Source organism: Peromyscus maniculatus, chromosome 5, assembly GCF_049852395.1.
Source record: "Peromyscus maniculatus bairdii isolate BWxNUB_F1_BW_parent chromosome 5, HU_Pman_BW_mat_3.1, whole genome shotgun sequence".
NCBI lineage: Eukaryota > Metazoa > Chordata > Mammalia > Rodentia > Cricetidae > Peromyscus > Peromyscus maniculatus.
The window spans coordinates 140,646,220-140,672,400 of NC_134856.1; the positions used below are offsets into that span (position 1 = coordinate 140,646,220).

At 40.4% G+C, this 26,181-nt stretch overlaps 1 protein-coding gene across 28 annotated transcripts in view; it reads right to left on the minus strand.

The window, feature by feature from the left end:
• The window catches only part of Agtpbp1 (ATP/GTP binding carboxypeptidase 1), a 150,106-nt gene that overhangs the window by 52,315 nt on the left and 71,610 nt on the right, over positions 1 to 26,181 (minus strand). For all 28 annotated transcript variants that reach the window (XR_001578707.3, XR_013051680.1, XR_013051685.1 and 25 more), the window contains 7 exons: positions 21,272 to 21,355; positions 19,646 to 19,732; positions 19,416 to 19,564; positions 8,293 to 8,380; positions 2,988 to 3,132; positions 1,458 to 1,611; positions 286 to 466 (listed from right to left, as the gene is read on the minus strand). Coding sequence is in view for 18 of the 28 variants with exons in the window: in XM_076573478.1 (XP_076429593.1) it covers positions 286 to 466; positions 1,458 to 1,611; positions 2,988 to 3,132; positions 8,293 to 8,380; positions 19,416 to 19,564; positions 19,646 to 19,732; positions 21,272 to 21,355 (888 nt within the window). In the remaining 10 variants the exon portion in view is untranslated. The remainder of the gene's footprint in view (positions 1 to 285; positions 467 to 1,457; positions 1,612 to 2,987; positions 3,133 to 8,292; positions 8,381 to 19,415; positions 19,565 to 19,645; positions 19,733 to 21,271; positions 21,356 to 26,181) is intronic.

A 26,181-nucleotide genomic window follows, 5' to 3' on the forward strand; every position in this document is an offset into this window, starting at 1 on the left:
ACAAAAGAGGCAAGACTGATGTATTAAAGACCTTTCTCATACCTGACATAGCCTCCTAAAGCAATTCAAGAAAGATTTTATGAAATTACATTCTCATGGAATCATAATACTAACATGCGCATTTAAAAGTTTATCTTTGATGAATTACTCACCAAAACTTGCTTCTAGAAAAAAGCAAATCATCAAATCCATTTTCTGAATTAACTTGAACACTATTAGGTCAACAAATGTATATACAGCCACCATAACAACCTATGACATTCCTGTAATTACTGCTTAACTTACTTTCCATTGATGACACCATCTGGATTTAGCATAGGGACAATTTTAAAAATGTAGGACTCCCGTAAGCTCTGGGCAGTAGGGCTATTGCTCATGAGGTACTCCAGTGTTCCTTTCATGACCCAGCTTGCGTTAGTTTCTCCAGGATGGACCCGAGCAGACAAAAAAATGTAAGGGCGATTTCCTAAAGTGCACATAAAATATCAAGTAAATGAACAGCTACTAAAAGTGTGAATGACATCTCACTTTGGGGTCCAGAACTCTCCTCAGTTGTGAATTCCAATGTAAACTCACTATGCATACACAACATACACACTGTCCACGAGGCGCTACAGAGAAGACAACAGAAAATGCAAGCAAACAGTCACATGCAGGAACTTGTACTATGAATATACACAGTGTAATAATGTACAGTGTTGGAACCACTTGCTTATTTTCTAATGATTTATCCAACTTGAAAAAAATACTTCATGCCGGGCGGTGGTGGCGCACGCCTTTAATCCCAGCACTCGGGAGGCAGAGCCAGGCGGATCGCTGTGAGTTCGAGGCCAGCCTGGGCTACCAAGTGAGCTCCAGGAAAGGCGCAAAACTACGCAGAGAAACCCTGTCTCGAAAAACCAAAAAAAAAAAAAATACTTCTTGAGTGGGAGCAGTTTTACAAAGAATATCACCTGGGAAAGTTTAAAATATAAAATTATATTTCATAAACTCATGGAAAAAAGGAAAATATTAACAATTCAAAATCTGAGCCTGGCAGAGGTGGCTCATGCCTTTAATCCCAGCACTCGGGAGGCACAGCCAGGTGGATCTCTGTGAGTTCAAGGCCAGCCTGGTCTACAGAGCAAGATCCAGAATAGGCACCAAAGCTACACAGAGAAACCCTGTCTTGAAAAAACAAAAAACAAACAAACAACAAGAACAAAAATACTGTGGTTTTGCTTCAGCATGATTTCTAGACATAAGAACTAAAAACCATGACCATCAAATGATCCCTGAGAGGGAATCTCAGGTGACTGTCACTTTCCAGAGGAGACAACTGAGGCAGAGGTGGGTCCATCACTAGGAGGAGGCCAAGACTCAAGTCCCAGTCTTCTCGTGGCTGCTCTTAGTATTATAAAATACACAGAAAGCAAATGCAAGTGAGCATGACATGTGAGTGAGGAAGAGAGACTTACTGAACTGACAGACATGTTCATAGTAACTGGACTCTGGCATTGCTGTGATGGTCACCAGGGGACAGCTGTTTCCAGACAAGGTTTCACACAGCACGTCTCTTCTAAAATAAATTTGCTGAGGATTGTGTGCTGATTCCAATTTTTGAAGATGCATCTTGGCAAAAATTTAAAAGCAAAGTCTATAATCATTTCAAAACTCCCTACTGATAGATAGATAGACAGATATATAATTAATGCATCTAGAGATCCACAGAACCAGAAGTAAACCTGACTCCTAAGACTCTTCTTGAAAACCCTCCAGGCCAAATAAACACAAACATTAACCTGTGTGGGACAGGAGAAAAGTGCTGTCTGCTAGATACACAGCACAGCAGCAGGGTTTCCTAAGTGCAATCAATATTCTAAATGATTTCACACAAGCTCAGCTCAGGCTTTGCTGCCAATCTGAGCCGTGAAAAAGCTTTTGGTTTGCAAAGCATTTAGAATGTTGGAATTATAACTGAAGTCACATAATAGCAAGCTAAAAGTACATAACACAAATTATGAACAATTACTTCTGATTTCAAGATTAGTTGTATATGTAATAATGAATATGTATGTATATACATATACAATATGCATACATACTCAGTCCAGAAAGGTTTCTAACGCCAGCCCTCTGCTGAGACACAGAGGTAACCATCCCGCCAACACCCTTGCCATTACAACAGCACTCTGCTGTGAGGATAAATCTACCACAGCTGGCTCTCTGCTCACTTGATTTTGCTTGTTGAGTTTTGTTGTACTATGTGAACATTCAGCAATCTCACAGCTTATATCCATATTCTGAGGAACTAGAGCCTCAGATTACAGAAGGAACCTAGTTCTTATGCCAAAAAATTAATTTTCCTACAGAAAAATTCAAAATGTGGCCATACTTTCTCACTGTTACATTTTTCTACAAGATTTAGTGCTTTTAGTAAAGCAAACTAAAATCCCATTTAGTCAAAATTTGTTCACAAAAAGTTTGAAGAATCATCAATTTCTATAAATGATAAGTGAAAGGCGTTATTTCCTTCCAATTTCTTTTTTAAACTATTTTTCATTTGTGGAAGCATGGGAGTGGGCGTGTGTGCACTCACGTGGACACCCTGAAAGCAAAAGCAGCCACGTGCTGTCAAGCATCCACTGCTCCTCTATCTTTACTTTTCATTTTCTCTTCTGAGGCAGGGTCTTGAGCCACACACCCAGGATCCAGCAGCTTTTGCCCCCAGTACTGGGGTTCGGGAGCTCACTAGACCATGTCTGTCTGTTCTGTGTGGGTGCTACAGATCCACACTTGGGCCTCCTATCTATGCAGCGAGCACTTCTCCCTGAGCCACCCCCGGGCTCTCACAGCTACTTCATCACATCTCCACCTCTAACATTTGTTCTTCCCTGAACCTTCCAGTTCTATTCATTTATTTAACCAGAAGCAACTTATCTCCAATTATCTGATACTTACTCATAATACAAAGTGATATTCGTAAATTTACAATCAGTATCTCTCACCTGCAGAGTTGAATATGTATATGGATAGTGATAGGCAAAATAGCAAACATCATCTTTATGTGGAAAGTTCACAGTGAATGTAATTGTATAGTAGGACTTTCCCTTCTGCCCACCTGCAGCAACTGAACTTCTTGAGAAGTGATTTCTGCAATTAAAAAGCATAAAGCACTTTATTTCCCATGCATAGATGTTCTGATACTCCTTGGTTAATTTTTATTAAGTAGAATTTCAAAGAGAAAGAAAAAAAAAACCCCAGTGGATAGCCAGTTTAACTGAACTGCTGTATTCATTAGACACTGTCATATTTTCTATTTTCTATTGCAATAAGACACCATGACCAAGGCAACTTACAGAAGAGAGAGTTTATTTGGGGGGTTCCAGTTTCAGGTTAGAATCCATCTCACTATGGCTATCATAGCAGGAACATAGTATCAGGCCGGCATGGTGCTAAAGCAGATGCTCAGAGTTAACGCCTGGATCCACAAGCACGAGTCAGGGAAAGAGCATATTGGGGATAGTGTGGGCTTTTGAAACCTCAAAGCCTGCTCCCAGTGATACACCTCCTCCAACAAGGCCACACCTCCTAACCCTTCGCTAACAGTTCCACCAACTAATAAGGACCAAGTGTTCAAACATATGAGCCTTTGGGGGCCATGCCCCCCAAACCATCACAGGCACAGTGAGAAGGCCATGCAGTCTATGCCATCATCTAGCAGTACTGCTGCTCTCTTCTCTAGACTGAACATAGCACATGAAGCTCATTCCCTCCACACCAGTGATTCCCTGCTTATTCTTTAGATTCCATGCCGTTACTAGATTTTGACACTGCTCCTCAATGGCAGCCCCTCCATCAGCTAACAGGCTCAGGACCATGGTCATGGCACACAGCAGCAGCAGCACTTCACCACATTTAGAGTTAAGATCACAAAAGGGGAATAGCCAAAAAGGATGCTGCTTCTGACACTTCCTAATGTGGGACGAGGGAGATCTGCAGGACCACAGCTGTAGTGCTCTTGCCAAAAATAAACCTAAACTTGATTAAGCTTTTACATCTAATTGACAGTGTGCAAGAGATCAGTCAGATACATTCATTAATAGCAAAGATGCAATCGGCAAGACAAACATAAAACTCTTGTATGAGAAACAAACCAGTTTAACAGAGCACTCAGAGAGAAAAGGGAAGCCTATTGATAAGAAAAAAAATATTTAAGAAACACGTTAACACAGACTGAATGTGATGTGTAATGAGCAAGGGGGATCAGCAGCAACCATCAGACACTTTTAACACAGAATACCTTGAAGGTTATTTTTTTTCCAATGACTGCTCTTTTATGCCAGTAGTCCCAGAAATAAATCACTTTCCAGTCTTTTATACTTAAAAAATGCAATGTGTCATCTTTCATCAAATCTAAAAAAAAGTACCAAGCAACTTTATATGACACCTGGGACAAACTGAACACTGACTAGATTACATTAAAGACTTTTCTTAATTTTTCTGATGTATGATAATGGCAAGGTGGTCTTTGTGTTTTTGTGGTAAGTATTTCTGGACAACATATGGTATCTGACAATTGCTTTAAAAATTAAGCATGGGGCCCCGCAAGATGGCTCAGTTGGTAAAGGTCACTGCTGTCAAAGCTGATGACACAAAGTCAATGCCCAGAACCACATCTTAGAAGGGAAGAACCAAATCCCAACATCTGTCCTTTGGCCTCCACACTCTAGCAGTGGCAGGTACACCCACCTTCCAATACCCACCCCACAGTGTAAATAAATAAACAAAAAGGAACTTTTATAAGTCAACATGGAAGTAGAGGTTCTAAAATGCACAAATAGAACTGCTTTTTTTGTTTGTTTGTTTACCACATGACAGTAACTGTTCAAAGTGAGCAGTGGATACATGGGACATCACCCTGTTCATGGTTTTTACAAGTTTTAAAGTCTTTAAGTATTGCTGACATTGGCATTTAAAGACACTCTCTCAACTTAATTCCTAAAGTTCTAAAATTCTTGAAAAAACAGGGCTCACAGGTCATTTATTCCCACACTTAACATATTCACACTAGTCTTCATTAACTCCATCTCTGTGTCTTGAGTGGACAGACAATGGCAAGTGCTAAGAGCTAAGGAACACACAAAACAGGTCCAAGAAGGAGCCTGACAGCTGCTTCTTCCCTGAGGTGACAGCTAAATGGAGAGGCATTTATGCCATCATACAGTAGTTCCATGAAAGTTACAGGCTATAAACAATCATACATACTTGTTGACAGAAGACAACTTGGTTCTATTTATAGCTAACACAACAGTCTCCAGTCCTTACTGAATGCATGCTTCTGGAAACCAACCCCAACAACACATACAAAATAAAAAGTAGTTAACCAATGAATGCTAAACTGCACTGAATTCCAGTCTGACCTGGAAGCAACCAGAGAAAAAGCAAAAATTAAACAAAACAAAAAACTCCTGTTATCACTCCTTATACAGAACAGAAAAAGTCAATCCTGTTATGGTCACACACTTTGCATGTAAAAGGAACTGAAATGTAGAGAAGCGTGTGTGGTGATTATGTGTTCCCCAAAATATTGTACACCCTAATAAAGTTATCTGAAAGATCAGAGAAGCAGAACAAGCCACAGCTAACCTCACCTGGCCAATTTCTCAGCCGATCCTGTTTCCTCAAATTGGAAGCCTCTGAGTCCTCATCCAAATAGATCTCAGCTGAACTGCTGCTAAAAGCCTAAAAGCTTAACCAGGCTCTAGTTCCTGGTCCTCACACCTTATAAACCTTTCTGCCTCCTGACATCATCACTTCCTGGGATTAAAGGCATGTGTCACCATGCCTGTCTGTTTCCAATGTGACATTCAACTCACAGAGATCCAGACACATCTCTGCCTTTGGAATGTTAGGATTAATGGTGTGTGTGCCACCATTTTATGGCGTCTATATCTAGCGGCTGTTCTGTTCTCTGACCCCAGATAAGTTTATTAGGGTATACAATATATTGGGGAACACAATATCACCACAAGCATGGATGTTTTAATATTTAATAGCCTGAGCAAGTCTTCCAAAACCTTGCCCACCATTACCCAGGTCAGTCCTCTTTCACTCCAACAATCTAACAGACAGGGAGGTCCAGGAGCACCTTTCTACTGAGTTGTTACTAAAAGCACTACAAGCTCTGTGAAGTGGAGATCAGAGTACACATTTCCTTTGTTTCTGCTCCTCCTTTATTTGCTACTTACTTTGCTAACAAATGGGGATGGATAGAACCTTACTGAGATGAAGCCTGTTTCTTTCCCAAAAAGTAACAGCATTTAAGACCTAGGTTTTTCCAAAGACATGGAAGAAACTATTAAATCTCTGTAAATTCTAGATGTCATCATCTTCTGACAAAGCTAAAAAGGATGAGACATCAGTGCTAGTTAAGGACAACATTAAAAGTCAAAATCCACTCTATGGAAAACTCAAGATTAACAGGACAGAAACCAGCATCCAACAGAGATAAAAACCAAGGTCAAAATTATGAACACAAAACCTTGTGTGACTGATGGGAAATGATCATTAAAAACTAGAATGTCTAATGTTTATTGTAGACACAGAGGATTTCAAATCTGAGCACTTCCTCTACTGTTTAACATTTATGTTCTAATAGAAGACCACAGGAAAACTGGAATCTCATGTGGATCTCTAATTAAACAGGCTGAGCTATCAGGCCGCTCATAGTCAAGGGTACCCTCTAAGAGTACGAAGACGGTATTCTATCAGTAAAAAAACAGGAGGGGGCAGAATCCATGCTGTGGAAGTGCAAGTCTGTGCCCCAGTTTGAGAGGCTAGACAGAATTGTAAGTCAGATATTTACATGGTTTAGTTTAATCTGAAAGTATGTGTGCATTAGTAAAATATTTCTGAACAGACAGCAACAAACTGTAATCATGGGTCCTTCTACCAAGGAAAGGTGTGACTTACTAAACAGCCTTTCCAATTGTGAAATAGTAAATCACACCTTCTGGTTTTCCAAACGCAGGAACACACATAAACAATCAAAGTGGTCTCAGGTGTCCTGCACAAGCACATCAAAATCAAGAGGTCACGAGGAAACTGGACTTTGTGATGAATGATGTGAAGAACTGCTGACAACTATAGGGACACAGGAGTCATGTGTTTTTAATGTATTTTATAGGAAATAAAATAGGCATTATAAAAATATAGTGGAGGGTACCTGGAACATTTTACAAACAGAATTAGAGTAAAATAGGAAGCAAAGACTTAAGAATTCTAGATAGTTTAGAAGCGAAGCTGCAGTCACAAATAGGACATCTATATCATACACACCACCTACCCTCCCACACAGGTTCAGGGACCACTGCAGAAGAGAAAGAAGAAAAGATTCTAAAGTCTAGAGGTCAGGGAGGACGTTTGACTTCCAGATAGAAGAGAACTGCTGTGCTCATGAACTCACAGCAGCTGAGGTTGCCTACACATGACCAAGCCACTCAACATGGTTAACAAGCCTCCACGCCGGCCAGGGGAGCAGTGAATCGCTGACAGCTTCTAGAGGAGAGAGAGTTGGTTCTCTTTAGAGGTGGCCCCTGGCAGGTCAACCATGCTCCAAAAAATGGCCACATACACAGGTATATGGACATCACACATTGGACTCCATGAGTTATTTTAAAAAATGGAGGAAGAGGAAAACGAAGAAGAGGAAAAGGAGGATGAGACCAAGTGTTAGAGAGACAAGAGTGGAGTTGAGAGGAGTTAGAGGAAGGAGTGGGGGTTGACTAGGATAAAATGCATTGTATGAAATCCCCGAAGAGTTCGTATTAGGGTTGCTATTGCTGTGAAAACACCATGACCAAAGCAGCTTGGGGAGGAAAGGGTTTATGTGGCTCACACTTGCACATCACTCTTCATCATCAAAGGAAGTCAGGAAGGAACTCAAACAGGACAGAAACCTGGAGACAGGAGCTGATGCAGAGGCCATGGAGGATGCTGCTTACTGGCTTGTTCATCATGCCTTGCTCAGCCTGCTTTCTTACAGAACCCAAGACCACCAGCCCAGGATGGCACCATCCGCAAGGGGCTGGGCCCTCCCACATCATCACTAATTAAGAAAATGTAAGACAGGCTAGCCTATAGCCCAGTCTTGTGGAGGCATTTTTTCAACTGAGGCTCCCTCTTTCCAATGACTCTAGCTTGAATCTAGTTGATATAAAACTAGCCACCACACATACTAAGTCTGTTTTCATTGTTACACTGAAACAGAATGGAATATGCCCTTTTATGAACTTCTGTAAGAATACTTACTTGTAGTAACAAATGTCAGTACCCATACGAATCCACCATGGTCTGGCATTTAGAGCTTCCTGAACTGAATACATAAGTGGCTGCATACCTTTGAAAGAAAAGGAAAGAAAATATTAAGAATTGTTGATGTAAAAATGAATCTTACATTTCTAAAAAGCACCAAAAATTTAGGAAAGCTGAGGTACAGTGCATTTAATTATTTTAGGATGTATTAAAGAAATCTGAGAGATTTCTTAAATTATACTTTAAGCAATAATAACCCCCTTTTAAATTTTAAATAAAATGGAATAACTTTAGAGTGAATGACTACCAATTTTTCCTGTTAAATTGTATGTATTCAAGCTGGGTGGTGGTGGCGCACGCCTTTAATCCCAGCACTCGGGAGGCAGAGGCAAGAGGATCTCTCTGAGTTCAAGGCCAGCCTGGTCTACAGAGTGAATTCTAGGGCAGCCAGGGCTGTTACACAGAGAAACCCTGTCTCAAAAAACCAAAAAAGTAACATAGTCAAACATATATAAAGACATTTTAAGAATCTAGGGAGATGGCTCTAAAGGTAAAACTTGTCACCCAAATATGAGGCTCTGTGTCCCAGTCCCCAGAACCCATGTAGAAGCTGGACGCAGTAGCACATGTCTGTGAGCCAATGCTCTTAGATGATGGAAGGAAGCTCATCCAGCTAGCCTGGCTGAGGCAGCAACCTATAACAAAGAAAAGACCCTGCCTTAAAGAAAGGTAAAGACTAGAACCTGAGACCATCCTGATCCCAACACAGGCACCACAGTGTACATGCACATGCGCGCGCACGCGCGCGCGCACACACACACACACACACACACACACACACACACACACACACACACACACACACACACACCACCCCACAGCTGCTTTGCTGCCTCCTGGTCTCTGAGGTGAGTAAACCTATTGTGTGCTCCTTATCCACCTGGCTCCTCATATGGAAGTTACCGTTCATTTCTATTTTCGTTGCCTTTCAGGAAATCACAACCTCAAACATTGATGGTGAATATACTGCTAAGAATAAGCAACTGTTTTCTCATAATTTTAATCAAAATGTTATATACTGATCAGTCCAATATTGGCCAAATTTCTCAAATCAATTCTATCATGCATAATACAAGAGATAGTGAATAATCTCTATGTGCCAGACACTGCTGATTTTAGATATATAAAAACAGTCACTATTCCCTCCCAGCCACCTGCCCTAGATGGTGAGCACTATTAACTCTGTAACTTGAATAATTTCCCAAGGACTATGACTGCATTTAAAATTCAGAATCATTTCACTTAGGGTCTTTCAGTACCCATTTGACAGCATGATGTGACTCCCTCTCACACCACTGACGGGCACACTGGATGCTGGAGACTTCTCACTGTGAGCTATCTTAGTTCTGAGAAACGACTGTTCTTTTAGCATTAACTTGTTAAATTGGCTATTATTTAGAATCCTGCACCTAGATTCTTAAGTTTCTTCTTTTTTTAGACTTATTGTTTTTTTTTTAATTATGTTTATGTGCATTTGAGTGCAGGTAAGCGTCAGAGGCAGAGGTGTAGGGTTCCCTGGAGCTGAAGTCACAGTCAGTTGTAAGCCACTTGACATAGATGGTGATGATCCAACTGTAGTCTTCTGCAAAAGCAGTATGCACTCTTAACCATGGGGCCACCTCTCCAGTCCCTGCAGTTGGCTCTTTCAATAGTAAAGTACAGATTTCACACGAGGTTCAGAAGAGTAAGCTTGAACCCATTTGGTTATTTCCATCATTTGCTAAAATAAACAAAAGTATGATTTATTTTACAGGGTTAAAAACCTAACGTGTTCTTTTCTCTCTTGTTTGTTTGTTTGGTTTGGTTTCCTAAAACAGGATCCCAAGCTGGTTTAAATTCACTACATAGCTGAAGCTGGCCTTGAACTCCTGATTCTTCTACTTTCCATTTCCCAGGAGCTGAGATGTAGAAATGCACCACTATGCTTAGCTTTCAATTTTTCAGTAGTTTACAGCCTGTTTAAATTTCTACTTTGGGACGCTGGAGAGACGGCTCAGCAGTTGAGAGAACTGACTGCTCTTCTCAAGGACCCGGGTTTGATTCCCAGCACCCACATGGCAACTGTCTGTAACTCTGGTTCTAAAAGATCCAGCACCTTCGTCCAACCAGCAGTACCTGACATGCATGTTGTGCACATACATACATGTAGGCAAGACACCCAAATACATACAATTAAAAACTTTTAAATCTACTTTGGGGGACTGGTTAGATGGCTCAGTGGGAAGGAGAACTTTTACACAAGAAATCAACAAAGAAATGATTAAGGTAAAAAAATGTATCAGCTTTTGGAAATCATGTAATAGTCTTAAATATCTTTTTAAAAAAGAAAAAATTTGAAACTGATATTAGAAATTATTTAGAACAATCTGTCAAGCATGGTAGCTACCAGTCATATGAGGCTATTAGAATTAAATATTTAAAAATTTGAGTTCTTCTGTAGAACTATACTCATTGCTAATGCTTAATAAAAGGCCCTTTATATAATACATTTCATTTTAGCAGACTAGCTGACCCAGACTTGTAAACTGACATATTCTTTGAAATAAGAAATAACTGAAAGTAAGTATCCAATGTAAGAAACTGGAGAAGGAAGTAAATTAAAGGGAAGGAAGAGAATTAATTAAAACAAATGTTGAAATATTTAGATCAAAATAAAGCAAAACATAGAAGTACAATGCTTAGAAAAAAGTAGACCCATATGTGTGTGTAGTGTGTGTGTAGTGTGTGTGGTGTGTATGTGTGGTGTGTGTGATGGCTCAGTGGGAAGGAGAACCTTTACACAAGCATGAGAACGTGAGTTCAAATCCTCAGAACACACATAAAAAGTTGGGTCTGGCTATCTATATGTGTGCCTATGACCCCAGCACTGAATGGACAGAGAGGGCATCCCTGGGACTTACTGTTGGCTAGCCCAGCTCCAGGTTCAGTGAGAATCCTGTCTCAAGGGAAGAGAGCAAAGAATAATAGGGCATGGTAACCTCTGCACCCACCCACACCACATACACACACACACACACACACACACACACCACCACCACCACCACCACCACCACCCACACACACACCACACACATTCATACACACCCACCCACTCATGCACACGTGTGCACACACACTACACATACACACCACACACACTACATACACACACACACACACCACACATACAGGTAGCAATGAGTATAGTTCTACAGAATAACTCAAATTTTTAAATATTTAATTCTATTAGCCTCATATGGCTGGTAGCTAGCATGCTTGACAGATTGTTCTAAATAATTTCTAATATCAGTTTCAAATTTTTTCTTTTTTAAAAAGATATTTAAGACTATTACATGATTTCCAAAAGCTGATACATTTTTTTTTTACCTTAATCATTTCCTTGTTGATTTCTAACAATAGTTTAAATCGCAATAAAATCTGCAGATACCTTCTTATGGCAGTAAGTTTTCCAGTGATAGAATGTAAGCTTCCTTACTGTTTCATGAATACCAAGGTAACCTCCTGTGCCTCTTTTTTTTTTGTTTTTTGTTTTTTTTTTTTTTTGGTTTTTTCGAGACAGGGTTTCTCTGTGTAGCTTTGCGCCTTTCCTGGGACTCACTTGGTAGCCCAGGCTGGCCTCAAACTCACAGAGATCCGCCTGGCTCTGCCTCCCGAGTGCTGGGATTAAAGGCGTGCACCACCACTGCCCGGCTCTCCTCCTGTGCCTCTTCAAGCAGCTGCACTTCCTAGCTAAGATTCTGTCAGTGCGGCTCACTGGAAAGCCAAGGTAAGTGCCCCCAAGATGCTTCCAGGGTCCAGTTCAAATGTTTCCTTTACATCTTTGCCAAAAAGTACAACCTATATGAAACATGTTCGTCTCACATTTGCAGCCCAACATTTTTAGTTTACCATTTTTGTCTTTATTTCATCTTTTTGATGCAAGAAGACAGGCTTTTTTCCTCTCACGCTCCTAACAGTCTCTTACATGTCTAAGATGCTGCTCCACTTTATTCTGAGCCTTACCCTGCTCTTTAACTTCAGGTTTTGGTAGGGATGGCCTACTTTCTAGAGTGCTTCATCAACTATCTTCTTATTTTTGCTGGACCCTGCAGAAGCTCCATCATTTCTCCAATGTCTTTCTCTTCTTAAACTTTATGCTCAAACTGCTGGAGTACATCCTAAATATTCCTCAATGTGGGACCCTCAAAAATCCAAAGCCAAGTTTGGCTACACTGTTCATAATCTTGATGTTCTTGCTTGTTGTAACTTCTTGCTGCGTCAGATTCTATCTTAATAATAGCTGTTGTTTCTGTAGGTCTCCATGACAACTTCACTGAATAAAGGTTGTGGCATCTCAGGGACTGCAGCCTGTGAACTGCACCTGTCTCTCAGCTATTCTGTTTTGTTTTTTTTTTTAACCATTAAATTTCTCTGACATTAATGTTACCATTTCTGCTTTATTTTGTTTGCATTTACCTTGTTTATCTTGGTGAAATCATTCCATCCCAAGTGTTCTGTCACTGGAGGAACACACAGCACTGAGCTGTGACTGATTTCTGAGAGCACCTACCTCAGCCCCTCCAACCCACTTCCTTTCTACTATTTATCAAATACTTGTTTCCACTTTAACTTCTTATTTTCCTGGTTCAGATGATTTCTTCTTACTCTGGCATTGCTCATCCTTTTATGGTCTAGATTAGCTGTTATTTTTCCAAGGTTCTATCAAAGTAACAATTAAGCCATCAGACCAAGACCAGTTTCACATCTCCCATATCCTCTCCTTTAAAAGAATGCTACTGGACATCTTGTGTCCATTCTTAGTTCTTTATCTTGACATCTCCTCAAAGAGAACCTAGGTAGCATATTTCCTGAATTCTTACACAGACCGTATCATGTGCCGGCAGTAACAAATGACAGATTCTACAAAAGATATCTGGCTGCCTCCAGGCTTCTAAGGTTACAAACGACAAGTCCAGTATTAGGCTGATCTTCTATAGTTAAACAACACAGTAGTTATAAGTACACAACCTGCTACCAGGGCTTCAATTCCAGCTCTGCCACATAACAGATGCATGCCTTTTGAGAGACTGCTAAGCACTGTCTGCTCCACTACCTCTTAGTAAGTAGCCTGTGTTGAAATATACCAAGACCTGCACAAGGCAAGTACTCTATGACTGTTACCTGCCCACAGTGCTGACATTTCCTTTTAAGGGAAACGTACTGAGGCTGTTGGTATGTGAAAACTCAGCAGTGTCACTGACAGGCATAAGTCACGTCTAATTTCCTGACCCTCACTGAGCCACTGCAACTCAGTGAGCCATTTAAATCTCTAGTTTCACCCTCCCTCAGACACATAAAACGCATCGTAACAGCTAACTACAGGAAGGAGAAAAAGGTTCAGGTTGAGGTTAAGGGGCACTTTAGACTTATCTAAAATGCTCTAATGTCTTTTTCAAAGAATGTATTCTGATATTACTTTTTAAAATATACTATTAATTCTGATTTAAAAAAAGAAAGCAATATTTAGAAGTTCTGACTGAATATATTTGGAAAGAAAAATAGGCTGCAACACCAAGAATCAATCTAATGAGGTAACTTGGATTCTATCAGCTATAATCTACTCAACATACTACAGAAAGGTTGTATTTCTAGTAACTTATTTATTCATTAGTCAAAAGGATAAACCTTTTTATTTGCATGAAAAAAATATTAACAAACTGTCCATATTGTCATCAGAATATAAGATGGCAAAATATTAAGCTGCCATGGTAACATCCCATGGCACTGGCCTTTAATAAAAACCAATAAAGTCCAGAGTCAGTAAAAACTACAAACATGAAGGGAGGTGAGGTGTTTCTGGCTCCAACAATCACATGCCCTCACTCACAGGCATAAAGGTGACACTCACGGATGAAGACAAAGCAGTTTAAAGTAGAGAAGGGATAACCCTAAGGCATCTCACAGGGACTAACAGCTGGTGCCACATCAGGTATTACACTAAAGACACGAGGAAGCCACTGGAATCAATCTTTTCGTATTCTCTCACCAACAGAGGAATACATTCAACAAATAATACCAAATTAGATACTACCCGGACTCTTAGCGCGAGCAATCTGTTACCTCTAAGTCCAGAAACAGGCTAAGATACAGGAGCCAAAAGGAGACAACAATGTAGATCAAAGTAGTTATCAGGCCAAAACATACTAAATGAGACAAAGTGTTTAAAAGAAAACTCGTGTGTGTGTGTGTGTGTGTGTGTGTGTGTGTGTGTGTGTGAGAGAGAGAGAGAGAGAGAGAGAGAGAGAGAGAGGCAGGCAGAGGCGTGTGTGTATATAAGTACCAGCAGGCCATGGTGTGCAAGTGGAAGTCTGAAGACAACTGTCAGGAGCTGGTTCTCATGGGACAGACCGTAGGTCAGGCTTGCTCACCAAGTGCTCTACTCATTGAGCCATCTCTTTTCTGTAAGAGTCAGACTTCACAGTGAAAGTCCAGCAATGTTTATTATTTATGCAATGAGGAACAGACTACAGGAAACAAGGAGAATAAACACTCTATTGGTGGCAGACTTCAACACAGATCTCTCAATTCAATAATCACTTGAGTGTATGGAAGAATTGAAAGACTGAAAATGTGGCTTTGAGCTAAACCTTTTTATTGATTTAAAAAAAAGTCTAAATTAAATGAGGAACCAAGGACTAGAAGGTATTTCATGTGTCAATGACAATTTCATGATCCTAACAGTAATGAGACAGTGACACATAAAAAGCCATGAGCTGTAGAAAACAGATACAAAGTAATCCATAGTGATGGAGCACCACTTCAGCAGGTCACCATCTTGACACAGTGTGCAACTCTCCTTACACTTGAAGTTATTTCAAAATAAAACTTTTAGAAAGAGTTGACAGCCATGGAGATGGCTTGGTTGGTAAAGTGCTTGCCTTACAAGCCTGAGGCCCTGAGCTTGGACCCATAGAACCCTCACAAAAGCCAGATGCAGAAGCCTAACGTTTTTAATCCCAGCACATCCCTACCAGGAGATGGGAAGGAGAAAAGAGGAGGATTTCTGGAAGCTCTTGAGCTCGGTGGTCCACTGTACACAGCTATAAACAAGAGAGATCCTGACGCAAACAAGATGGAAGACAAAGATGGACACCTAAGTTGTCCTCTGACCTCAACATTCAAGTCATAGCATGCATGCACCTGCACTCATACACATACACACAGATACACACACATCACATATACACACAATACACACATCATATACACAAATATAGTCACACAACACACCCACACCATACACACACATATACATACATAACACAAACACATATACTCACATAACATACACAAAAAGTCAAGGATCTTAAACTAGACTAGGGTCTTTGATAAGTACCTTGTGCATGCTCATTCTATGCTACCAGCATGATCGTCACAGTCCTCACATTCTCTGCACCAATTAACAAACACTTAACATCTACTATGAGCCATGGTATTAATGCACAGAACAGTCCTCTGTTCCTATCTCAAAGAATTCACATACATGTTGAGACAGCAGGGAAAGTATCAGTAACACAACTAAATAACATGCAGCCCAAACAGCAGCAGAAGGCAGCAGCAGAAGGGAAGGTCACAGGGACACTGTCTGAACACTTGATAGTAGATAACCCCCAGCCAAACTGCGGGGCGGGGGGGGCGGGGGGGTAGATCCCCAGCTGTGTAGTGTTGCCTGTTCCCAAGCAGGTTCGATTTTCACAAGAAGGTAGTTAGAACCCTCTTGAACTTGAGAGTTTGATGCAGGGAGAGAGTCAAACAGAAGCCTGAAACTAAAGCTGGTGTATTAAATGTAGAACTGCCACCTAGTGGCAATTTAAGAAAATCTATTTCAAGTGGAGATAGTGACACAGATTCTCAAATTTAGTAACGCAAAGAGCATTATTCTCAGAAATATATTGTAAAACTGCTTTAGAATCATTTGTGAGAAAACTACTAAATAGTTGGGAACTAGAGAAATGAAAGCAATGACCAGACTCCCTACCCTGGGGATCCCTGCTAAAGAAACTGAGTCCACTTCCGTGTGCCCATCCCTCAGCATCCTCTAGACAAAAGGCCCAAGCTTCCCCTCAAAGAGGGGAAAAGGCGCACGCCTTTAACCCCAGCGCTCAGGAGGCAGAGGCAGGAGGAGCTCTGTGAGTGTGAACCAGTCTCGTCTACACAGCGAGATCCAGGACAGCCATGGCTATGCAGAGTAACTCTGTTTTGAAAATACAAACAAAACAAAATAAGCAAAAATAGAAAACAAAAACAAACAAAAAAGACAAATATTAAAATCAGGGAGAAATTCAAAATTAAGCTGTAATAAAGTGGAAATTTAAAATGTTCTGATCGTCTACAAAAACAAATTAAGGAAGTTAAGAAAAGTACTAATTTACAGGGAGGTAAAGGTCAAAATTAAGGAAAACTTCTAAAGGAAATGAATAAGCCAGCAGCTGTGTATTTTATATAAAAATAAAATATTTTAAATACATAAAAAGAACTGCCCAAGCACAAAAAACGTGAATACACTGCAGTTTCTGTTCACAATTCTGCACTAATGGAAATCTAAATGTCACAGACACAGGAAAATGTTACATATCAACACTGTACAAAACTGAACAGCCACTCAGGGAGCAGAGCAGCAACCACTAGGAACTTCTTACCTCTCCAAATCCTCAGGCTGAATGGAGATCCTGTCTCCACCCACCTTATATTCCTGTCTACACCTCCCAAGTGCTGGGATCAAAGGCATGCACCACCACCGCCCAGCTGTTTCTCTTTTAGACTGGTTTAATCTCATGTAGCCCAGGGTGGACTTGAACTCCTGTTCTTCCTGCTTCCTCCTCCCAAGTGCAGGGATTAAAGGTGTATGCCACCACTGCCTGTCCTCTATGGCTAACTAGTGGCTAGCTCCACCCTCTGATCAGGCAAGCTTTATTTGTCAGAACACAAACAAAATATCACACAACAAGGTCACATTCTGGTGATGGGCATACCATCGTGACCCCATCCAGTCCCATCTGATTTCAGAGGCTAAACCGATTTGTCTAGTACTTGGATAGATACAAACGTCATATTCAGTGATTTGTGTTCTGCACTATCACAAGTATTCTTGGTGATTTTAGTGTATAACACTAAAGATGTAGTATCCTAAACTACATCAGGAATATTCCTCTCACCAGCCATGCAAACCAATGTAACCATTGATGTTTTAGTCAAAATATACCCATTTACTTTTACAAGACTATCTGAAGATTAGATAAGACTTCGCATCTTTAAAAAGTATTTATAACCATATCAGATATTACACTATTAATCATCCCATTATTTCATTAGATAAATGACAAACCTTTTATCTCATACAAGTGAGTAATTCTAGAGTACACCATTTCCTACTTCCACATAAAGGACAACTGGCAATAACCACTTCTGCTCTCAAAACCTTTCATTTCCAGAACTGTCTCTTTCAAGAGCATCTTCTCCAGATGCTCTAACAACTAAGGGAAGTGACTGCAGGCAGGGAATGCAGTGTCTCTCATGCTCTTGTTGAAAGTTTTCTGATCTCCCTAACTAATGATTGAGACCACTATCATTTTGTAACATATTTCTCCTCAATCTGTTATAAAGGGATGTTTTGTGTGTGTGTGTGTGTGTGTGTGTGTTTGTGTGCGCTATATAAAAAACTTGCTATTAGATTTGAAATGTGAAGTTCTGACTTTTACATGCAAATGTTAAGTTTATGTGATTATCCTTAGATTTGTACTTAAGGCACTGAACACAGCAGCCTTAAGTGACACTCTACCCTTCAGATTTCTCCTTCCAAACACTAGAGATCTATTTAGAAAAGAAAATTATTCAGAGAGAAGCAGCAAGGAAGGCAATAAACAAAATACTCTTCCTCAACACTGTCAATAAACTGTGCAGTAAGAATTCATTCTGTGATGGACAGAAACTGATCAAGAACAGAAACATGTACAGTAGCAGGTATTCAGTGAATACAAGGTAAGCAAAATGTGAGTTCTGTGTGGGTAGCTAAGCAAGATCTCGACAAAGAAGGGCCAAGACACAGCTACCATTACAGAAAATGAAACTGAGGCTATCAGCACAGACCTTGCAAGCAGAGAAACCACAACACACAGGAACAGCGAGCTACTGACACCTGGGAAGAAATGGACCCACTAGGAAAAGCAGAGGCTGCTGCAGCTCAGGCCCCATGTAGCAGAGCCCCAACAGTCCTCAACTGCTAAGGAAATGATTCCAGGCTACAAGACAGCCAACAAAATAAATTCTAAAGCTCAGATGGTTCCACTAGAAAATTCCATCATGCCTTGCAGAATTAACACCAGTTCTACACAAGGACTTCCAGAAAATGGAAGGAAGATGTGCCATGTTGTACCAAGTCAGTATTGTCCTGATACCAAAAGTGGATATGGTGAGGGGAGCTGGGCAGAGGGAAGTACAGCTTCCTATGCACAAGTGTAAAAATATTTTTTCTTTGTTTTTTTCTCTTCTGGAGCTGAGGACAGAATCCAGAACTTTGTGGACTGAGCCATCACTGAATTGCAGCCCTAGCCTAAACTGTAGGCTCACCCATCCTGCTCCACATTTTCTTTCTTAGGCAGGACTGGGATTACAGGCAATGACAGACATGCAGCACTGGGCTCAGCTTAAAATGCAAACATTTTTAACAAACATTAGCAACTCTATGATTCATTCTATAAATGAAACAAGGCTGGTTTAATATCCTAAAATCAAACCTATGCAGCATATTAACACGCTAAGTAAGTAAAGAAGAAACCCCTGACGATGTTTGCAATTGTGCTCCATTTGGATGAGATCAACAACAGCTACCGCAGGGCTGTTACATGAGGGTAGCTCTTCTGAGCAGCCAACCAGAGTTAAGCTATTTCAAACTGTGCATGATCAACGGCTGAGGTCTGGAAACCAGAGACACTGAGTATATCTAAGGTGGTGCCTCCGTGCTGACTTCTGGTCCTACAGGTAACTAACAGCCTGCCCCTCACAGGAGAGAGCAAGAGCCTCACCATAATTAAACTGGCTGTTGGACTTCTCACAGTTGATGATGTTGAACCTGTACGCAACACCGGGCCGCATCCCACTGACTTCGAAGTAGAACCACTGGTGATAATGGTTACTGTTTATGTCCGAGTTCAGGATGAGGTCATACTCGCTTCTACAACACAAGACAAAGACAGCTGACGGAAAGTCGGGAGTGTCTGTGCACACACAGAATGAAGACGTTTAAATGGCTTACTTTCTAATTTGAATTACTTTGCGCAGATTCCCAGATTCAAATTTTGAGTTAAACTTCAAAATATCTCCTTCTTCTGGAGTGGCATAGCTAAATAAATATTTTAAAATAAACATATTAAAATATATCACACTTAAACAGATAAGCAAAGACTAAAACTAGAGGACAGATCAAAAATACACACTGCTTCCCTCCTTCCTTTTAAAGCAAAGAATATAGCAAATACAACAAAGAAAAAATGTGACTTCCATTTATACTCATTATAATTACAAGAGACTTGCTCCTACATTTATACCCATAATAAAGACTTTGCCTTGCTGAATAAATGTCATTTCTAAAATACTGATTATTACATAGGGAAAAAAAGATTTATTTTTAAAACTGCCAGGTAAGTAACCATAATTCTAACAAAGCATGCAGCTTTTGCTTTCAGCTAACATGGATAGGTAGGGGCTTTACCTATCATGTGGTTGAGCCAACATGGATAGGTAGGGGCTTTACCTATCATGTGGTTGAGCTAACATGGATAGGTAGGGGCTTTACCTATCATGTGGTTGAGCTAACATGGATAGGTAGGGGCTTTACCTATCATGTGGTTGAGTTAACATGGATAGGTAGGGGCTTTACCTATCATGTGGTTGAGCACCCATACACCAGGCACTCTGTCTGCCTGACCCTGCTCCTCTGAAGAGTCTCATCTAAAACAAGGACTAGGAAACTCCTAGAAGCTCAGCATTTCTGTCCATAGTCACATCTGTTAGGAACAAGCTGGACAAGCCCATACTCTGGGTTCCACATCTAACATGGAAGCATGAACAATGAAATAACTACATGCTTAATAAGGTATATTATTCTTTCCTTGTGTAAGAAGATTTGAAAGTCAGGAACAGTGAAACATGCCTCCTGAACCAGAAGTATTTTAAGTTGGAGGTCAGCCTGGGCGACACAGTGAGTTCATGTCAGCCTAAGCTACATTGGGAGACTCTGCCATAAACAACAACAAAGAATATTCCAGATTCAGTCCCACCTTTGATAGAGCTTTTACTCATATCTACCAATAATCATTTTTAAAAGTTTGTCTCCTCCAATCATGATAGGTAAAATGTCAAATTTCCTCAAAGTAGTTAATACAGTAAGGAGAGGAGAGACTCAAATAAAGCTGACTGGATTTCTTATTTGAGTACTTACAATTTTTATTTATTTACTACAGTTAAATCCTGACACACACTATCAATGATAATTCAAAGGTAGCAAATGGCTGGCTTGCCAAGCCACAAGGTCAGGGTGGGAACTCCAGTGACTGGTCCAGTGCCACAGTAGTAAAGGACAACATTTCTTATGAAAATCCCATTTATAAGTAGAGGTACTTTCATTTTTCCAAAATCACGGTATTAGCTTATATCCTTTAAATTTCACCGAAAAACAAAGGCTTATGCTATCTTTCAACTTAAAAAAATGAACAAGAGTTATCATGATCATCATATACCTACCTGTTAAAGGATGAAAACAGCAACAATAAAATATGGGGAAAATATGATAAAAAGATAATTATTTTATCTTTTTAAAATAATATTAATATTTTGTTATAAAAACTAAAACTTAATAAAAGGTTTTAGAGATCAGACTCACTTAGGGTTGTCTAAGTCATACACCACCCGGTCTATGATATCATTCTGGTGAATCAGCCTCTCAATATCTTGGGCAATTTTTGTCCTGAAATCATAAAAGACAAATGACAAAAGTTCAAAGTAAGTTTGGAGTGAAAGTGTATAAAATAATAATTGTGTAAAATAAAAATAATCATTCCTTTACTTGTATACAAAAAATTAACACACACAAAAATAAAAATCAGCATATATCAAAGCTTGAGCTTTAAAAACTAACCACATAAAAGACAGCCATAGTAGAATAGGGGAACCCATGGCTGATATGTAGAACTGAATGGTATTGTAAAATAAAAAATATATATAACAAAAAAAAAAAAAAGACAGCCATAGCAAAACCTTGTAAAGGCAGAGGGTGGGAGAGAAGCTAGCCTAGAATGTCTATTAGGCCTCTCAATCAGAAAGCCTATGGACTAACCATTAAACAAGTAATTCTGTGTGCATATTTGGAGATAGAACAGAACCAGAGAGTTAAGACACCCTGCAAGGTTTTAAAACTCATCTAGCTAGGAATTTAGCCCAAGAATCCAACTAGCAGTTATGTTATGGAATATCAGTTTAAGATATGTTACATTCATTTATGCTGTGGAATATTTATTTAATGATGTAAAAATGTGTTGCATTCTTTTATGTGGCATTCGTGTAACTCTGTGAAGCTGTGTTACTTTGCCTGTCTGAAACCCTTGATTGGTCTAATAAAGAGCTGCACAGCCAATAGGTAGGTGGGACTGGCAGGCAGAGAGAGTATCCAGGAGGAGAAATCTAGGGAAGAGAGTGAGGAACAAGAAAAGGAGGAGAGGGGGACACCAGGGGACAGCCACCCAGCCACCCAGCCACCCAGCCAGAATCCCCTTCCTGTGTGGGGAGAAAAAAACTGGGAAGGAGGGAAGCACCAGGAGGAAACAAGGCACAGCTGGGACAGGAGTTCAGACCTCAGGGCAGATGCTGACTCCAGGCTAACTGGCACCAAGGATTGATGGCATTAATGCAAAGCCATCTCTCAAAGCAATTTTAAGATTTATTTTTATTTTTAAATTGTGTGTGTGTACGAACCAAATGTGTCAAATCTCCCTGGAGCTAGAGGTACTAGTAGCTGTAAACCACCATTGGTGCTGGAGACTGAAGTTGGGCCTTTGCAAGAGTAACATGTGTTCTAACCACTGACCCATCTTTCCAGTCCCTATAATGAGTTCTTAAGGAAGAAGAAGTCCACTATGTGGATTTATTTAACTTCTAACTTTGTTCACATCAGCTAAAGACAAACAATAGAAATTAGAACTTTGGTTATAGATCTATGAAAAGCAGTGTGAGAAAGTTTGCCAAAATGGTTCCAATAAAATTTCAAGAATACACTGAACCCAAACTTGAAGACTTTTTAATCTAGAAAATTTGAAACTACCCCCTACATAAAGATGCTTTTCTGTACTTAAAGAAAGTTAACAACATCATTAGTCCTGAAGTGCCTCCCAAAGACCGTAGTTAAAGGCTTGTCACCAACTGGGCTGCCATTCAGAGGCTGGAGAACCGCTGGAGGGAGGGCCTTGTGGAAGGAAGTTAGGTCATGGGGAAACACCTAAGAGGATACTAAGAACCCCACCCATTCCTCTCCACCCCTTCCAGCTCTCCTTCCCTGCTACCATGAGGTGAATGGTCTGTTTTATCTGCACTCCTGCCACTTTGTTCTGCCTTTTCATAGGCCCCACAGCAGTCAACCAACTGCACTCAGACCTCTGAAAACACATGCCAGAATATGCCTTTTCTCTGTATTGGTGGTTGATCACAGACATCTGTCACAGTGATGGAAAGCTGTGACAACAATATAACCTTAAGCTCTAAATATGCATAGAACTCATCCTAAATGAAGACCCAGGCATTATGAAGAAAATATTAAAAGGTGTGACACTTAAACATAAAAAGAAACTAAAACATGAGAAAAGTATGAGGTAAAAATTTCTTTATCTACTCAATAGTTAAACATAATTTACTTCTCAATTTATGCTATAGAAAAATAACTCAGTGCATACAAAATAGTCTATAAGGAAAAGGAGCAGTCTGTCAGTTACTCTTCCTGTTGCTGGAATAAGGCAGCTTGAGGAGGGAAGGGTTTCTCGTGGTTTACAGTTCAGGGGTTACTGTCCATCAGGACAGAAAAAGCACAGCAGCAGGAAGCGAGGCCAGGCTGCCATCCTGCACCTGCAGTCAGGAAGCAGGAAGTGAAAGCTGCTGCTCAGTTCTCATTCAGCCCCAGGCCTTGGAAGGGCCAGTCTTCTCACCGCAGTTATCTAATCTCTCACAGATATGGCCAGAGGCTAACTTCATGTAAATCCGTGTCTCACAGGCAAACCCAAAAGCTAACCACACTGAGATAATCCCACCAGAGCAGGCTAACTCCTGGGTGGCTTTTTTTATATTTTATTTTTTGGAGGTGGGGGATGTGGCTGGAGGGGTGAATGCACATGTGTGTTTCTACATATGGGCGCACCCATATATGCAAATGCCCATGCATATGCATCTGGGTATATGAAGAGTCTCAGGGCTAACACTGGGAATCTTCCTTGATTTCTCCTCACCTTATTCAATGAGAGCTTACCAATACAGCTAGTCTAGCTAGCCCAGCTTGCTCTAGGGATCTCCTGTCTCCTCCTTCTGAGTACTGGAATTACGAGCAGGCCACCACCCCACTCAGCAGTTATGTGGGTGCTAGAGATCTCAACTCCAGTTCTTGAATTTCCATGGCAAGTACTTTAACCAATGAACCACTTCCTCAGCCTCTCCTAAGAGATTCTAGACCCTATCAGGTTGACAATATTTGCCATCACATTTAGTTTCAAAGATTAAGTTATAGTTCTGTTTTGTGACCCAGTTAGTTTAACCAAGACCATCTATATAACTATTGGATTGGAAGTGTCCACTGGAGCCTGCTGGGTCAGTAGTGGGTACACAACTGAGGGTGATGTTGTCTCCACTCTCTAAATCTATCAGTAGCAAATAGCTCAGCTGTGTCTTGCCCAGATGACATCTAGAAGTCCTGCTTCCTACCCTCTGACCTCACATTATTTCTGCCTCCTTTTCCACAATGTCCCCTGAGCCTGAGGAAGAGACTGGGAGGAGCAGCAGGAGAGGACAGTAAGGCCTCACAGGAAGAAGGAAGCAAACTGCCTGAGAACTCACAGCTGTTGCATTGCCTGATAAAATGAAATGAAAAATATACCACTTACGATTTTACTGTTACTTTATCATCTACATTGAGTAGATATGCATATGAATCTTGACATTTTCTTTTGCAATTGGGTCAGAGACTTTTCAACAGAATTTATTTATTCTATACTGAATTTTATTTTTTAAAAAAAACTAGGATCAGTAATTACACACTACAAAGGCTGTAACAATACAAGAGAACTCTAAATAACACTAAAGCATTCCACAGGATAATTTTTTAAGCATGGATTTCACTATGCTGCCACGGCTACCCTGGCTCAGCCTCCCAAGTGGCTGGGACCACACAGGCATGTGCCATCATGCCTAACTTACTAAGTAAGGAATGGGTTGCTTTTTTTTTTTTTTCTGAAAGTGACAAAGCATTAATTAATTTGATATCTTTCCTTTGTAATGTTACTAGATTCCGACAGGGAATGACACTGGCAAACGACCCACAGAACATCTATCACCTGCTCTGAACAGGCTGACAGAGAGGAGGCAGCTGACACAAGCACACTGAAGCCAACGTCTTCAGTGCACTTCAGGAAGCGAGCTTTCTGGGAGCTTTATAAACAGCTGGTAAATAGCCACATCTGACTTTTCTGACATGAATGTAAAACTTTAAAGCCTTAAGACTACCTAGCTATAAGGGTAAGCAAATATTTCCTATAAAGGAAAGGACAGTGCATATTTTAGGCTTTGAAAGGCACAGGATTTCTGTCACACTCACTCACTTCTGTCACTAGAGGAGGAGAATCACTCAGGTGTCAAGCGAAGCATTAAGTAGTACTATACGCTGTAGGTAAAATGCACCGCTGTGGCTAAAGACATTGTACTCTAGGATGCTCAGAGGCAGACAGCCAGGCCTCCTCCTTTCCAGTATATGTCCTACTTGCAATAAGAGTGTATCAAAAACTGATGAGATATCATTTTTTAAGTCACCAAAACCAGTTCAGACACACTAAACAGATTTTACACAGGTTTTTTTATGTGCTGAGTATGCACTGGCTGGTGCTAGCAACAATTTCTATGTTTTATTTGTTTTGGCACACTAAAAATCACTTACTTCACTTGGTGCCTTTATGAATACCAAATTCTCACACTCTTTATTTCCAGCTACATTTTCAAACAAAATAATGCATCCTTATTGCTTCATCTATAGCCCATTTTAAAACCATGTCTAAACTAAGTATGAATAAAAAATTACTAAATACTGCTAAGACAGTATTTATTCAAACATCATTAAATAATCTTTCAAATTCTTAGGTGCAATCTAAACCAAATTTCTACATTGTATCAGGTTCCTATTATTCTTTCATTTAAATAAGTAACACGCTTACAGAATACAGTAAGCCTATATCATGTGCTCTTTGCACTTGCTGAGAACTGTCAGAGAAAGACGGTAAGTAGGCCCCTTGTCTCAGACTCAAGCACGTTTATCTCAAGTTTCCTCAGAGATGCCCTGTCCTGGAGCAGGCTGATTCCAGGCCCTGTGACAAGAAGAAAGGAGCCTAGCAAACAGCTCAAGGGTAGTGCAAACTGCACACTTGAGAACAGCTGTAGGGACATATTCCAACAGGTCACTACTACTTACCCCAGACTATAAAATGCCTGCAGTCACCAGGAAGACACTGCAGTCCCAGGACACTACCTGGGACTCTAAACTGGTCCTACAGC